This window comes from Tyto alba, unplaced genomic scaffold (assembly GCF_018691265.1).
Source record: "Tyto alba isolate M040663 unplaced genomic scaffold, T.alba_DEE_v4.0 Super-Scaffold_2, whole genome shotgun sequence".
NCBI classification, from domain to species: domain Eukaryota; kingdom Metazoa; phylum Chordata; class Aves; order Strigiformes; family Tytonidae; genus Tyto; species Tyto alba.
The window spans coordinates 89,488,424-89,504,854 of NW_024881282.1; the positions used below are offsets into that span (position 1 = coordinate 89,488,424).

The 16,431-nt window shown below is 47.7% G+C and overlaps 1 protein-coding gene across 8 annotated transcripts in view; it reads right to left on the reverse strand.

Moving 5' to 3' along the window:
* Nucleotides 1-16,431, reverse strand: part of NRF1 (nuclear respiratory factor 1) — a 71,242-nt gene that overhangs the window by 20,869 nt on the left and 33,942 nt on the right. For 6 of the 8 annotated variants that reach the window (XM_042792171.1, XM_042792169.1, XM_042792172.1 and 3 more), the window contains 5 exons: nt 15,889-16,086; nt 14,311-14,412; nt 12,259-12,408; nt 10,871-11,028; nt 6,615-6,739 (listed from right to left, as the gene is read on the reverse strand). In XM_042792171.1, coding sequence (XP_042648105.1) covers nt 6,615-6,739; nt 10,871-11,028; nt 12,259-12,408; nt 14,311-14,412; nt 15,889-16,086 — 733 coding nt within the window. The remainder of the gene's footprint in view (nt 1-6,614; nt 6,740-10,870; nt 11,029-12,258; nt 12,409-14,310; nt 14,413-15,888; nt 16,087-16,431) is intronic. The other 2 variants (XM_042792168.1, XM_042792175.1) reach the window with 1 other exon arrangement.

The window sequence follows — 16,431 nt, forward strand, 5'->3', positions numbered from 1 at the left end:
AATTTGTGGATAAAGAGGAAAACCTGCCCACTCTGGAGTTGATACCGGTCCTGCTTCCCCTTCCAGACCAGAACAAAAGGGAACATATTGCAACTATGCTGAGAGAGGAGGGCTGCTGTCTATTTCTTTAAATGTAATGTTAATGCCTCGTAATCAGCTTTAATTTTTAAACAGACCCAGCCCTCCTGTCCATTTCCCCTAATTCAGGACACGTGGAAGGTAAATGGCCTGTGCTTAAACCGGGACAGCATCGGCTGCGACAGCTGGAGAGCCTGTAAGTCTCAACTGCCTGATAACAGGAATGGATGTCAAAACACACCAGGGGAGGGGAAACGGGGAGGGCAAGGGAGATGCTGGAGATGCCATAAGGTCATCGAGAAGGTGAGAAATAAGGCCAGACGGGGCACAGCTCATTTACTGGGTGGAAACTCACTGAAACCAACAGGACTCAAAGAAATGCCAGAAGTGATGAAGCAGCCAAGGACCTTGGCAGTGGCTCCCTACCCCTAAGGAAGCTGGTTTCCCTTTCGGGGTATTGCCAACACCATCACCAGCGCTGAGAAGAGGTGAGTGTCTTTTGGGGGACAGCAACAGATCAAGCCCGGAACTGAGCAACTCCTGGTGTCTCCCCGGGCTGCTGTTTTCTCTCTTTGCGATCTCAAGGGCACGTTTCAGAGCTAAAAAGCAGCTCGTAGACTTCACACGAGGCTCAGACGCAGAATGAGAGCACAAAACGACCTGGGAGGCTCTCCTCGTGCTCCTCCAACACCGCTGCTTTTGCAAAGAGGAAAAAGACCCGCGGTACCTCATGAGTGCCCATCATTTAAAAATGTTTTCCCTCAGGGAAATAAAGTGACAGAGCCAGTGAGCCTCCCTACCCCAAAAGCCAAACTGTACCCAGAAATAACCATTCCGCATCTTTATCAAGGGACTTATCAAGGTCACTCAACAAGCCCTAACACCAGCAGCACTCCAGTGCCGTGGCATCCAGCTCCTCCAGCCTCCTGCTCTGCTCAAACCACCCAAACCAGTCCGCGCCGCGGTGCGCGAAGCCGGTGCCACGCAACACGACTGTGCGCTGGCCTGGTTAGTTGGACCAAAGGGAAAAATCTGGCCACCGATGCAGTACACGAGGGACTTTTCTGAGCCACTATTTTTAGCCCTGGTTGGTGGGCAGACAAATCCTAATCGTCAGCGGCAGCCGCCTCGTCATCAGTCCCAAGATGTCACAGCGAAGCCGCACAGCGCCCACGACAGCCCGAGCCGACTGCACCCCCAGCGCTGCCCGAGAGTCACGCAGGACAGCAGCAAAAACCAGGAGAGGTTTGGCAAAGCCGTGCCAAAGGGAGCAGAAATCATCAGTGATGGTAAGATCCAGTGCAAACGGAGCAGCGGTCTTGGAACCACTTTGGCCCTCACTGTGCTGGGAAAGCCCAGCAGCGCCCTGCTGACTGCTGGCATCAAACCCGTGGCTGGTGTCCCACCACCCCAACGCTGAATATTCCTCACCACCCACGCTGGGGCTTCCCCAGACAGCCAGATGCTGACATCGAAGGGGTGCAGATGCAGGGATGGATGAGCTGCTGTCAAGTTCCCCCTCTCTGCAGGGCACATACAGGGAACTGCAGGCACTTGACACAGAATAAGCTCGTTTTAACTGAGGCTTATGCCAACACATTTTACTCAGAGCGCAACGCAGCCCTGTTGCTGACAATAATTCATTCATGCACAATAATTCGTCCTTTAGGAAACACCTCTCCCTGTTCCTGGACCTGCTCAGCGCATGCACCCAGGAACTCTCACTCATCCACTTCAGCTTTCCTGCCTGGCTGCCACCAGCCTCTTCTCCCCTGTCACCTGAAACACACCGGCAAATAGGATTTTTTCCTCACTTCTTCAGATCGGGATTAAGTCACTTTTGTTTCAGGGCAATGCTTCACTAAAAAAACAAACAAACAAACAGGAAAAAACAAAACAAAACAAAACAAAACAAAAAAAAAAAAAAACAAACAAACAAAAAAAAAAAACTTCCCACGGGGAAGACCCTACAAAAAGCTCAACTCTTTCCTTCCTGGCCCTTTGGACGCAAGCCAGCTGATCTGCACTTTGCCAAGTTGCTAGCGACTCATTTGGGTCCATCTTCCCTAAAAAGGAAGTCCAAAGGAAAAAACATTTATTTTAAAGACTGACATTTGCAGCAGATCAGCTTCCAAGCCTCCCCCCACCATTTTATTTTATTTTTTTTTTCTCTCATGCAAAAAAGCCACCAGTTACCAGCGGATCTGTGTGCTGCACCTCCCTGTCCTGAGGCATCCAAAAGCAAGAACAGGCAGTTCCCTTGCGCTGGGTTTGCCCGATGTATCTCCCTCTGCTTTCACACTCTCTAGGAGACACGCACAGCCCAAAGAACAGGATCTCCGACTCCTGCCTTCCCCTCCTGGATGTGTTTTCAACTGTAAACAGCCTCCACAGAGCCGGATGGCCTGGAGGTCTCTCTGCTGCCGAGAGGAGGGTTCCCCATCTCCCATCTGCGCAGCCGAGGGTGGAGACAGGTTTCCACCCGACACCTTATCGATTTCCTGCGGGAAGCTCGGCAGCCTCACCCAAAGCTGAAGCCTTTTCACCATTTAAACCACTTCTGGTATAGAAGTTGGCAACTGGAACAGCTTTTCTGTGCAGCAAGTTCCCCACCACCATAAATGCTGCTATAGGCTTGTTGATCCTATGCTAGCTTGCAAGATACGCCCCTGCTCCTGTACTTGTGCCTTATTTCCTCTGTTTGCGAAAGGAGAGAGCTTGCTAATCCCCCTTTGCCCACGTCAGAGTCCTAATGCTCTCCCCGGGCTTCCACCACAACTCGATAATCCTGGCTCACCCCTAGCCATAAGCACAGCTCCCTTCGGTTGTAAGGAGAATTGGGTTTGGATTTTTTGGATGTCTGGGGGGGGATGGAGAAGGGCAAGACTCACTGTAGGCTCCTCTCAGTGCCCACCTGTACGCTGCCACACGTCAGTGCTCCCAGGAGCATCCCCAGAAGCACAGGGAGGAGATACATCAGTAAAATGTGCTTTGGGGCCAGGAAAAAGAGGAGCAGTTACCGCATGCGAGGACCGAAGTGCACAAGCAAAGATCCATTGGGTCTCTGGCTGTGCCTAGCTCAGGTCTCTGAAATCAATTCCCCAGTCACAGCTTCGTTTCCCATCTTCCGCTGCCACTTCTCTCCCCAACGCCAACTCTCTCCACTGTGTCTCCTTCCATGCTCTGATTTGAACCCCAGCTGGAGCTTCAAGCATACCACACCCCTCTCACCTTCTTGCACTGTGCAACAACTGTGATAACCCCAGGCTTGTGACAACACCGAGGCCGTTAAACCGACCCTCCTTGGGCAGGCAGTTTGCTCTGTCCTTCACGGGCAGCACTGCGCACTGCTACAGCCCTGCGCAGGTTCTGCTTCGGCAAAAGCTTCATCAATATTTAAAGATGAAGCCAGGAAGCCCGTAGCCCAAGCAGCTTTCAAGCCCCCGATCAGATCAATGTCAAACAAAAGGCTGCAGTATGAGGATGCTCCGGCGAGCCAGGCCCAGACCGCAGGCTGGCACCGTCACCTCTCCGTTCCAACGCCGATCGAGTTTCTCTGCTCTGGCCCCGGCGGGCTGGGACGGCTCCAGTGCCAGCCCATCACCTGGAGCTGCTCATAGCACACACCGAAAGCAGCCCCAGAGTGCAGAGTTTCCTCCTACCAGAGCATTTTCAGTTTCCAGCCAACTTCAGAAATCGGTGCTGCTACAATCCCCTTCGCCGGCTTTGAATATTGCTTTAACGCCAGCCACTTAAGAACAAAACATCTGAGGCTCAAACCATGGGGTCATCGGTTCCAGCATCCCGACTCAGAGCAGATGCTCCAGAGCAGCAAGAAAACCATAATGCACTTAGCTAGTTTGACACTGCACGGGAGCAGGAGATCTTATTTCCCTTAGCTATAAATGTAACCGATCACAAGATTATCCGCAGCCCTTTTGCAGTTCAGCCGCGCTGCTGGGCTCCCTGCAAGACTGAATTCAGTCCTAGCTTCTGAGACACCCACAAATGTACCAAAGTTGCCTCTTTTTAGCTGTCTTGGTTCTCTTGTATCACTTAACTATTATTCAGTTGCCAGAGAACGGATGGAAAAAATACCATATCAAGATAGAAACAACAAGATTTTAAAAAGAGAGGAATTACATCTGATGGCTAAAATCAGGAGTGAAACACCTTACCTGACCTCAAGCAATTTTGTTAAACTACTGTCTCCTTTTCCCTATCAATAAGATGGGGATAAATTTATGTCCCTCCCAGGGAAAGTGGTGGTGGGTAAAGGGATTTAAATCCCTCAGAAAGGACCTACAGAAGGGTAAGAGCATTCCTAGAGAGAAGCATGTATTGGAAATATCAGCAAATTAAGACTTTGCAAGCAATAGCGAGCAGGGGGACTTTGCTGGTTAATACCACTGTGGCTCTGGCAGTCATTTTCCCCCTCTCCTTCCTACAACCGACTGCACCAACTCGCTCCCCATTTCATCTCCTCCCAAGAGAAGGGCATACAGAGTGGGTTTGCCCCCACCGCATCAAATAACCAAGAGCTGGTGTCTGAGAGGATGCTCACACTCACACCCCGGGCTTCAGGGTATGGAGAAAGCACACAAATCCTCCGCGACAGTGCCAACGCTGAAAATCCATCTGCTCTCCATCCCCAGACAGAGACAGCAGGAATGGATACCAACATCTCCTCCATCCCTAAGGGAGATATATTAGCTGGTTACGTAATAAAACTAACAGCATGGCGCTTCCAAGGACTACTGCGCCGACAAAGCCTTCCCCTTAATACCACCGGAGATTAGAGCAAATCGAAGAAGGGTGGAAACAAGGCGAGGGGCTGCGGGCGAGGTTTTGCACAGAGGAAAATGCTGCAGTCTCTCCCCTTAATGCACTCTAAATGCCATCTGATTTCCAACTCTGCTGCTAAAAAAAAAAAAAAAAAAAAAGGGCAAGAAAAAAAAAAGAAGAAAAAAAAAAAAAAAAGCATCCCAGCCTGCATTAAAATGATATTAATGCTGGGTGAATGAGGTAGAGTGACTCAGGAAGGGTGTGGAGGAGGAGAGTTGTTTGGGGGAAGCATCCAGAGGAATCCAGACCACGAAAGCATTTTGGAAGCAGACCAAAAGGAGTCAGGGGTGCAGATCTGCTAAAGGACGCTAACGTGCTTTTACAAATCTGATTAGTTGCTGGTTTTGAGCATCCAGGGTCAGATCCTTCCGTTGATAAACACACATCACTTATCCCCCTCATGCCAGGCTGCCGGCAAAGCGGAATACAACACAACCCTACTCCTTCCCTCTCAGTATCAGATGCATTCCCAGCTGAGGACAGGGTTTTCACTTTATTTCTGCTCCCTCTTCAGGCTGGCTGACTCCACAGCAAGAGACATCGAGTCAAACACCCCGAACAAAATTACTCTTCCCTCCGCTGCCCTGTCAACTAAATATCGATGTTTTAAAACGAGAGCGCTCCCTATGAGATGAGGATTTTGATGGAAGTCAAACTCGAGGTCTCATCTAGCTAGATTTCTGCTTTACATGCAAAGTGACAAGGCAAGAGGTCATCGCTCTGCCACCCGACTGCACGCGCTCGTTCCCCCTTTGACAGAGTCCAAACAGCCCCATCCTCAAGGCAATGTTTCTTTACAACTTCACACTTTGCGTCCTTTTTGAGCTTATTTTGACGTACCTCCTTTTGTTAAATTGAAATAACCAGGGAGTTTCATCTCTGAACTGGGATAGTATGGGAAAGGCATCAGGCGGAAGTCCAGGGCAACTGGAGGCAGTGGACAAGCACCAACTAGACCCGTTCGTACATTCCAGTCTTGTCTCTTGAATCAGTTTCTGTGAACTTACTGTTTTACTCCCTACCAGCTTAGTTTGAGTAACTATGAAAGTCACCAGACTTGGCAGAAGAGACATCCAGATAATAGGTGAGAAACGCTACCGAGAATCCCTAGAACCAAGCGACTGACTACGGTGGCAAGATGGGAAACAAAGCAGGAGGCAAACAACCCGAGGCTGACCGCCAAGGGATGGCTGGAAGGTGCCACCCAAGCAGAAAAGAGACAGTTGCTCAAGAGCAGCCACCAAGCTTGCAAAATAGTCTTGAGAAAGGAAGGAAACGAGTGGATAATAAAACGTTGGTCATGCTCTCTGCCACTTCACAGGGATGTGTTTTGGAGACAAGTTTATTATGGCCACTGTCTAGTTGTGTTAGTTGACCAAGTCTGGTCCTCCCTGTGCTAGGCGCTGTACAGATGCAGTCAGGAGCAGTCTTCTCCCCCAAAACTAAGGCTAAATAGCAAGCTGGCAGAAGGAGGAAAAGAGCAGAGCCACCAGCTCTATGGCAGTATACAAGTGCTTAGTGCTCGCATTTTGTTCTGGGCTTTTAAGTCACAACCTTGTTAGTGACCATCTGCAGTGAGACACGACTATTTTACTAGCAAAAACTTGACATTTCAAGTAAAAGAGAGGAAAAATCCTAGCTAAGAGCAAAGGAAAAAAACAGACAAAGTGAAAACTTTCCAGCAGCCTTACCATTGGCATCTTGGACTCCAGTAAGTGCTCCTACTGCTGCTGCAGTTTCGCCAGACAGGACAATCTGTCCTCCACCCTGAAGAGTGGCTTCAGCAAGCGTGGCTACTGCGTGGGCAGCTGCTTCACTGCAGGCACAGGAAAGGAGAAAGAAGGATTAGAAAGACCAAATAAACAAATAACTCCAACTCCCGTAGCATCCATTTTAACCAGGCATTGTATGTCAAGAGAACAAATTCAGAAAGGAGGGATTTTTACTGGGCCCAGATTGTTATCCAGAGCAGAAAATCTACAGAGGAGGAGGAATATATGGGAAGAAGCTTCTTCCACTGGCTTTTTTCAGCTTGCATATCTCCTAGTCAGAACATCCCTGCCTTCTTACCTTCGCGTCCTTTTGCTTGAGACTCTACTAAAAGCTTTTGGACAACCCAAGTAAGTTTCTGGTACAAAACTCGTTCTTTTGACACTGTCACATTCCAGGTCTCTACAGATTTTAGCACTCTACCCTGCATTACTGATTCAGCCAGTTCACCTTGCGCTGAAACAGGCCTGGAGGTTTACCATTACCAGGATCACATCAGCAGCTCTGTATTTAGCCAAGATTGAGTACTTCTCCCCAGCCAAGTGGTTTAATAATTCTTTTTAATGAGTGATTGGTAGCCTAGCACAGTATTCTTAAATTTCTTCATATGAATGAGGTCAGACCAAAGGTCCCTCTTGTGCAGCAGCCCTGCTGTGAGAACAGCCAGTATCAGATATTTAGGAAGGAGTGTGTATGATCCTTCCCTTCCTACACCCTCTCAGCTTCCGACGGTTGGCAGCATATTGATTTCCTACATCAGAGACTGCATCTGGACCATCAGGTTTGATTTGCCTAATCCCCTTTGAAACCCATTTATACTTTTTGCTTCCACAACATCCTGTAGCAACGAGTTCCACATTTAATTAGATGCTGTGTGAAGAAAAATTGCATTCTGCTACTCCGAAAACTACTGCCTCGGTCTGGCTGGGCAGCACTTAAGTCTGATATTGTGAGAAACAGAAAATAACTGTTTCCTTTTGGTTTTCCTCATGATTTCATAGACTTCCAGTAATCTCTTTCCCAAATTGAAGAGCCGTAGTCCACTTCTTGTGCAAGGGCTCTTCCCAGCTTCTGATTACTCTTGTCCTTTCCAGACTTTTTCTCACGTCAGACATCTGTTTGAGGGGGGTGACCATTTCTCTCACACTACTCAAGATGTAGACCCACCATGAGTAAGTCCAGGGGCCTAATCCTGGCTTGTTCTCTACGCCTTTCCCTATAATTCCTAATATTCAATTTACTCTTTTGACAGTATCTGCGCAGCAGTGATGAAACACTGCTGGAGGACAGTCCCCTAAATGCTTTCTGAATGGTAACTGGTAGCACATAGCTCCTTGTTGGGGACATACAGGAGATATTTCTTTGTATGTGTATCACTTGGCATTTGTCGACATCGTATTTTATTTGCCATTTGGTTACGCTGTGAGCATCCTTCAGCAGCTGTCCAGATCTCGCCAGACCTGTCAGATGACTGTTCGTCACTTCTGGTGACCTACTGCTAGTCACAGAATTCCAAAGCCACCTCCTTCCTTCCTGCAGCTGAATCTCCTACCACTTCTCACCTTAATGAACTTGAAGTAGGTATTTTCTTTAGCTTCCCCTAGGATGCTCTTCCTTAACCGTCCTGTTCATTCTCTGCTAGACCAATTGACTCAAATATTTAGCAAGTACTTCCTACTCATTCTTTCTCTTTCCTAATTTCCTGCTTAGATGCTGTACACTTTCCAACTGTATTCATTCAGGGTGTATTTTAATTTCTCAGTAGTCCCTCTGTCTTTCAGAGTAGCTCTTAAGCACTGTTAGCAAACCAGAATATTTTCCTGTTCTGCTTTCTTACTCCCTTTGCCTAATGTCTCTTCTGAACCTGCAGCTAAGTGAAGACAGTTACACTGCAGGGAAGTCAACTACAACGCAGCAAACCTGGGCTAAGCACGCATTTACCAGTGTAACCCCATTTCCCAGGCTTCACGCAGCACTTAGTTGAATCCACTTTCAAGGGCAATTGAGCATTTTAATAATCTGCTACGGCTGCATCCCTGAAAATAATAATGATCTGCAGCATAAAAGCTTTTCCCAGTTACAGTGTGCTCCACGAACATTAATTGGTTCAGATCAATGAATTAATTACCCTCCTCCACTTTGTCCTCTTTTACTAGAAGGCCTAATACTTTCCATCCTCAAACCTGACAGAGGTTGTGTCATCCATCATGTCATGCCGTTGGCAGACGTACTGCTCTGTGTGGGACAATGAAAGACTCTGCACTATGTCAGCAGCCGTTGGAACAAGATTCAGGGATGGTGGTTTTCAGCTAAATGAGGCATAAAGTTTCCAGAGCTGGGATGGGCCACCAGTTTTCAAGGACCAGAGACTTGCTGAGACCTTCCTACAGGCAGTGGAAAGACTGCAGTCCTACAGCTGAAAGCTACAAGAAGCATTCCGTGGCAAAGGAAAAAGTACACCCCTTCCACATGGAAGGGTGTTGAAGAATAGACCACTAGAATGGTCACCGGCACCACCGTGGTCGGTAGACAAAGAGGGTGACAACAAACTGGGAAATAAAACATGAGGCCCCTCATTCCCACTGCAGTGCTGCTACAGCCTTCCCATCGCTCCTGAAGTACAAGCGGTTTGAAGTTTGAACAGAGTTATCACAGGGCCTTCCTGGGTATAAATGGAGCAGATCCTGCCTTGAGGCACAGCAGAGATTAAATGACTTGTTGAAGGCTCTTGCTCTTCCATTCATATTTTCTAGGAGACTCGCTTTAGTTCTAACAGCACTTCTTTTTATTAAGGATTCTGCATTTCTTACGCTAATGAAAGTAAAGGAACAGCTCATTGCAACCTTAAGAGCTAAAACTAGTAGCGATGGGATGAAATTAAAATCAAAAGCCCACTGATGCTCTAGTCCAGAAAAACTTCTAAAAAAACTCATACAAAAATCTATCGCCTGGCAATGTGCATGATAAAATCCTGTAAGTCAGATTCTAGAAGATGGGGTTTCTTCCCACAATGCCATGACTAGTTACTTTATCTGTTCTTCTTACAGTGCCCTAAAAAGATCACTTGTTTTTACAATGTAATTTTACAGTGAAGCTATTAGTAAAAAAGCCAACCTCGTACGGCAATGGAAAAGAACATATCTGATGGACCTGAATCTGGATCAGAAAGAGAAGAAACAGCTCTAGGCGTGCTCATGATTCAGTTGCAACAGGAGTTGGGAAGCAAGCTGTTGAATGCCCCCGAGATCGAGGTGACTGCTTTAGTAAATTTGTGTCTATAACAAGGCCTTGGAGCTTTACTCTGACCATCAGCAGTGTGGACTTACACCTTGTCCTAACGCACGGCTGCTCAGTCAGCAGCCTCTAGACCAGAACCTTGATTTGGATGAGGAAAATCTGTTGTCTACAACTCAGAAGTGTGAAACCTCCCACGCTGCTGGGGCTGACGCCGTGTTTTCTACGGTCCTCCTGCTCTCTTGAGGTGCAGCTGCGGTGTGCCGCAGCCATTTCCAGTTTGTAAGAACAGCAGGCAAAGCTTAAGCACCTCACCAGAGCTGAGCAAAGACACTTCTTCCTGCTGCATGGACCTGTAGAGAACTACGCTGCAGATCTTGGTAACCTGAGTACAATCAAAAAAAATCTAACAGCTTGTTCCAAGGGGAAGTGGCAGCATTACTATTGCAACTCTACTTCAGAAACTCATTTGGGAGAAACCCCCAAATCACTGGCCTCTGCAACAGACTGATTTCTGAAGAGAGACCATACTGCCACACAACAGGGAAATTCAGCTTTAGTCTTTTAGTAAGAAACCATTAATAATATTGAGGGAGACCCAGACCAGCACACTTAAGAGGTGCTATTAGCACATCATGACTCTTGCTTGCTTAGCAAGCTCAATGCTGTAACTAGGCCCTTGCTGTACAAAAGATCATTTAGAGGGTAGTACAGTTACTACCCATCTTTTCCTCTTTCAGGAAATTTCCATGTCAGTGTCCTTCTGCAGTTACAGTGGAAATCAGGAACTGTCTTGCAGGCACCTGGACGGAGACTGGCATAGGAATTTGTTGAAGAAAAACCTCTACTGAGACCGTACGCAGTGGTCTCTGCACCGTTAGAGTGAACACCTAGAAGGAAATGTCATGCATGCATGCTTCAAGCCTTCATCTCTCACCCATACCTGTTGAGTGCCATGGTAACAGTTGCTCCTTGTTGCATCTCCTGAGATGCTGCCACCGCTGCTTCTGCTAATGATGCCACTGCCTGCGTGGCCTCTGATGCCTGCGTCGTCTGGATAGTCATCTCACCCCCCTGTAGCGTTGCCCAGTTCTGCTCCACCTATGGGCAAAAACAAAAAAGAAAGGCCCTCGGATAGGATGTTATCCCATGAATGCACAGCTTCCTCCTAAAGTGAAAGAGCCAGATAGTTTCAAGAGGTTTTTGCAGAACCCTGCACATGCTCTGACTCTAAGAGACAGGGAAAAAAGGGAGAAAGTCTGGGATCCACCTGAGAACATTGCTGGACCCTACAACTCTCTATCAGCCATGAGTGAGTTTCTCTAGTCAGCCCATGATTTTAGTTGCTGTTCTCTGTACGTCCAAACAAGAACCTTAGTTTTCTCACGCACGTGGAAAGCGCACCCCATAAACATCTGCGAAGCCCCTCAACCTCCCACAAATCCCTCTTGTCCAGCCACGTCCGCAACAACGCGGAACAGTGTTGATCGTTGCTGTACTTGGATCACTGCCTGCCAGCATGGGCAGTTCATTAAGTTGCTTTATTTCTGTGGTGCTGGAAGCCCGGCGTGGATCACATACCCCCAGGAAATGGGCTGCACTTGCCTCACTGTTTTGATTTCTCTGTCCCCGTCCGCTGTAATTTTGGGAAAGAGTCCACGCTCCCCTTCAGGATTTATTGGTACAGCACTTGTGAACTCGGATGGGTTTGAGGCAACTGGAATTTCTTTGTGTTGCAGCAATATACTTAATAAAAGAAGATGGCAGATGGAAAGTACTCTGTTCATATATGTCAGGTACTTTCAACTCCCTTACTTCAGACCTTTACATAGATAGGTTTCATATTACTTAAAGTTCACCCAGTCTCGGTTGCTCATTTTCCTCCTTGCCCAGGTTTCTCCGTTTGGGACTTCACAGCTCATGAGTAAATGAGTTTAAGGCCACAAAATCCACCAGGATGGGAACTAGAAATAGGCATTGGACCAAAAAGCCTATGGAAGTGGAGGATGAAGGCCCATCAGCTGAGAAATCCTACTGGTTGCTTTGCGAGATGAAGATCTACCCCCACCCTCCCATCACTGCTCTCCTCCCCATAAACATTTCAGGCCACTCACCATCTTGCTGAGACTCAAATAAGAACGCCGTAGATGGTGAGGAAAAAAAAGCCCTCAATGTGTTAAGATGGAGAAAGCTAATAAGTCCACAGAAGCAGAGCTGGCACGAGGCTCCCCACAAAAAGGACAAGTAAATTTTGCTGCCTTTGGGGCAAGAAAAGGGTTAGTCCCATCACAGGATGGAGAGGGAGAGAGAAGCTGTCGCGCTCTCACTCACATCTGCTATCACACACTCCTCAGCAGCTGACAATCTCGTTTTCCAGCACTTGGGCGCAGGCAAAATTGGCACTCGTTGTAGCTCTTTAGCCATCCCCAGCCGTCTGACGTTCAAGGCAACTGCTTCATTCTCCTGTGCCCAGAGCTGACCCTGGGCGGAAGGATCCAAAGCATGGAGGAAGCAGTGAGATAGTGCATTGCGAAAAGGAGAAAGGAAGTTGATTTTAGAGAAGGCAACGTCTTTTAGGAAAGATGCAACCAGGTTTGAGTGTCCAGAGAGGAAGAAGTTGCAGATGGCAGAGGTCTTGAGAGAGTCGGATTGAGTTTGTGGTGCTTTTTAGCCATGCCAAAACCGAACTGAAGCAAGCCCGAGCTGGGAAAGACACCCTTCCCACCACCATGCAGAAGAGGAACAGACATACATTTTTTTCAAATACATGGTAACACACATTGGAGTGATAAGGCAGGTCCCCACTGTGACATACAGGGCCCCACAAAGATGCCTAAGTTGTTTCAGACGTGGATGGAGTAAGGCCTGGAAAACACGTGGGGACTGTCCAGGCCCTTCTCCACACTAACGTGAAGGTTGTGCTGCTCAGATACTGGCGAACATCCCTGCTCCGCTCTACTCAGTGTCGTATAAATACATCAGCTTACTTGGAGCTAACTCAGATCTTCACACAGCAAGGGACAGCAGGACAAACACATCCCCAGAGAGGCTGCCAGCAGGCTGTGGATCTATCTGTGCAGAGAAACAGCACCCATTCCTCAAAGCAAGTTTACTTTCGTATCTTTATTTTGTCCAAGATATCACTTAGACATCCTGTTCACTTAGGAATTAAATGCCCGTGCTCCCCTGATTTCTATTTGTGCCTTTGAAAAATTTCTTTCAGATCTTAAGAGATAGGACGGGTTCTTGAAACCCCTCCAAAGCAGCTGCAAAGTGCTTCAAGGTCACGGCCCCAGAGCTGGGCTGTTTCCCTGTGGGTCTGAGATGGGAGCAGGGTCTGGTGCAGAGCAAAGCTGTTCTGTGCTGCCATCTGTCGCTGTGACAGCCCTGGCCACGCCGCTCCTGCGCACAGACTGTCCCGCCAGAAATTCTGGCGTGCCAAGGGGCAGAAAGCAACCTGCAGCTTGGTTTAAAGGTGGGTTTGGGGGGTGAAGAGGGTTAAACAAAAAAAAAAAAAAAAAAACCAAAACCAAACAAACAAAAAAAAGAACAACAAAGTCTTCATAATCTTAAAGGAATGTTCCTTAAACACACATACAAAAAAAAAAAAATCTTTATTACTCAATTAAAAAGTGGCAAAATCGATGCATGCAAATTTAAGTGTTCAGATTTAGGAATTGCAATGGCCTGAACGAGCCCTCGACAGAAACAACTCTGCCAAGCTGTAAAGCAGTGGAAGAAATGTTCACAGTAAACTGAACAGTAACTCCACAGTATCTCCTGTTGTCTCTACACTACTGTGCATTTACATAGCGCTCTCTGGGATTTCCTTGCAAACCACCCTAAAAGCTGCAGCAAAGGAACAGTCCCAGTTTGTCCAGAGATCAGTGGCTGAAGACTCAGGATTTGCCCACAGCCATGCAATATCCTTTGCTCACCACAGGCTCGAAATATCCCAGGCATCACTCCCAACCCTGACCTGACAAACTAGCATCCAGGGTCTACAGCACACACGAAAAGGTTAATCAAGATGAATACACAAATGTGTACTTGTGTATGTCATTATGTCTCTGTCTGCTACAGCAGATCTCACAAAATAATCTATAGGAGATACCAAAGAAAACGTATGAAATTCAAAACGGAGGCTTCCATCATCATTGTGTTTGTACAGTCCTGTGTCAAAATTACAACAGTTCAGCACTTGCTAGAGAAAATTCTATAGAGTCTCGTGTTCACATCTATGTTCGCCCTTAACACTGCAGGGTGGGGAAGCAAGACTTGGTGTTTTCCGTGACCACTTCATTCCAGAAAATATTTAACTTAATCGAAGGTCTGATAGGACAATTCTGGTTTGTGCGCCGTGAGCATGATCCAGGTCCTTACCTCTCCATCAGTCACTGCAGAATAATTGACTTGTGCGACGGTAACTGTGGTGGGCAACTCTGAGGCATCGGCCAGCGTGGCAACTGTTGCACCAGTGCCAACCTACGGAAGTCAACAAAATGCAGTTGAACACACTTGTTATTGCAGGAGGATGCCCGCATAATTCAGGCAAAGGGACGCTCAAATACTCTCGGATTAAAAAGCATTGCACCCACGGGGAATAATAGTAATTGCAGAGCTCACAGAAAATAGAGGAAATCACATGCAGGAGGAGCCACGTTAATCTGTGGCAGCTTCCAGAGCGGGCATGACCCAGCAGCAAGTTTTGCACAGCCCTCATGCTGTCCCCTACGTTCACACCTCTCATCTCCAGGCACTTGGCAAACATTAGCTCATCCTCAACACGCCACTGCCTCTGGCAATTGCCTTTTCCCCATTTAACAGCTGGGAAAAGACAAAGGCAGGGAGAAGTGCAGCTTTGTTTCTAAGGAGAATTAAACCTATAAATGCCAGAAAGTCAATGGGATCTCAGGTGCCCACCACCTAAAGGAACACTAGTCAAAGGGAAAATGTACATTAGCAGGTGAGCAAAGAGAACCAGCTTGGCAAGTGTACCAGGCCTGGATGGAGGGAACAGAAAACTGTAACAATTGCTGAAAAACTTTCCTTTAAAACCAAAACCAAACTCACACCCCCATATTTTTATCTCCACAGTTGATGAGACGAGAACAGCCAACAGAAAATTTGTGAGATTTCACTAAAAACATGATGCTCAGTAGGGACAAACCCACTGGGCCAGTTAAGTATGAGAGGGCAGTGGTGGTTTGGAGGTTGGGGCACAGGGGAAATTGAGGTTCAAATCCCACACCCGCGAGGAGCTCCTTGGAAGTTTCAAGAAAGCACTTAATTTTTTGACATCCTGAGCTGTCAGAACCTGCCTCCCCACACAGGGAATGCAGGGAAAACAGCAGCACTGCTCAGGCACTGCCTGAGCACAGCCCCTTCTGCCCTGGATCCCGCTCTGTAAAACGGTGTAAGAGGCATCGTTACGGCAGGGGACATCAGGAGGATAAATATTTGGTGTGTGTAATATACACGTTACACTCTAAGTGTGAGATGAAGAACAGGGGGCACAGAAATATCTAATGCTGTAGATTAAGATACGTTTCATGCCATTGAGGAAAGGCAGTCCCGACCACCTCTCCTCTCATCACTCCATCCCATTGCCACCACAGGTGCTGCGTGGCCACGTGCCGAACTGCATTTCCTCATAAATGGGTTGGTTAAATCCAGGTCAGATCCCTGGATCGCTTGACCAAATAGCTGCAGAAATGCTTGTACTGCCATAACAGGAGAACAAGGGATGGGAGTGGGGAAGAGAGAGGATGAGACTGCTTCTCTGAGTGGGAGCATTGGGTTAACAAGCCTGCGGGCTAAGGCACACAGATAAAGACAAAATTCTTGAAGGACAAGTTAAGCTACCAAAAGGAGTTTGCTCTAAACCAGCTCCCCCAATGCAGGCAATTCGATCCCAAGCCAGCCGTGCTGGAAATGGAGAAGCCAGAGGGCTTCACTCACCTGGATGAGGGACACAGTGCCATCAGGGTTACTGAAGGTTTGCACCACTGTCTGCGACGGCACCAGGTGCGCTATACTGTGCGTGGTCGTAGTCTGCTGCTGCGTCTGCTGGTCCTCAAACGCGTAGAGCAGGTCTTCACGCCCATGCTGCTTGTAGCAGTTCTTCACGATGGTCCGCAACGCTTGGGTCCACGACACCTACCAGTAGAATCAAAGAAGCGAAGAGTCAGCGTAAAGAAATTTTCCGAACAACTGCAGTGCTGCCACGGCTGTGGTTTGCACGTTTACCTTTGCTGGCTTTTATTGGGCGGTTTTCAAGAAATTCTCAAACAAACGAAAGGCCCCAATACCTAATCCCTCTCTCCTCATCCCTTCCGTTCCCCCAGACTCAGAAATCACCCTGGAGGGCTATTGCATTGCTGTGTACCGATACAGAACAAGCACATCTGGCCAAGGCAAAGGGAAACTTCTCACTGAAATCTGTTTCACCAGCTTTCACGGAATTTTAATTAAGGGATTGGGGCAAACAAGTAGAAAACTATC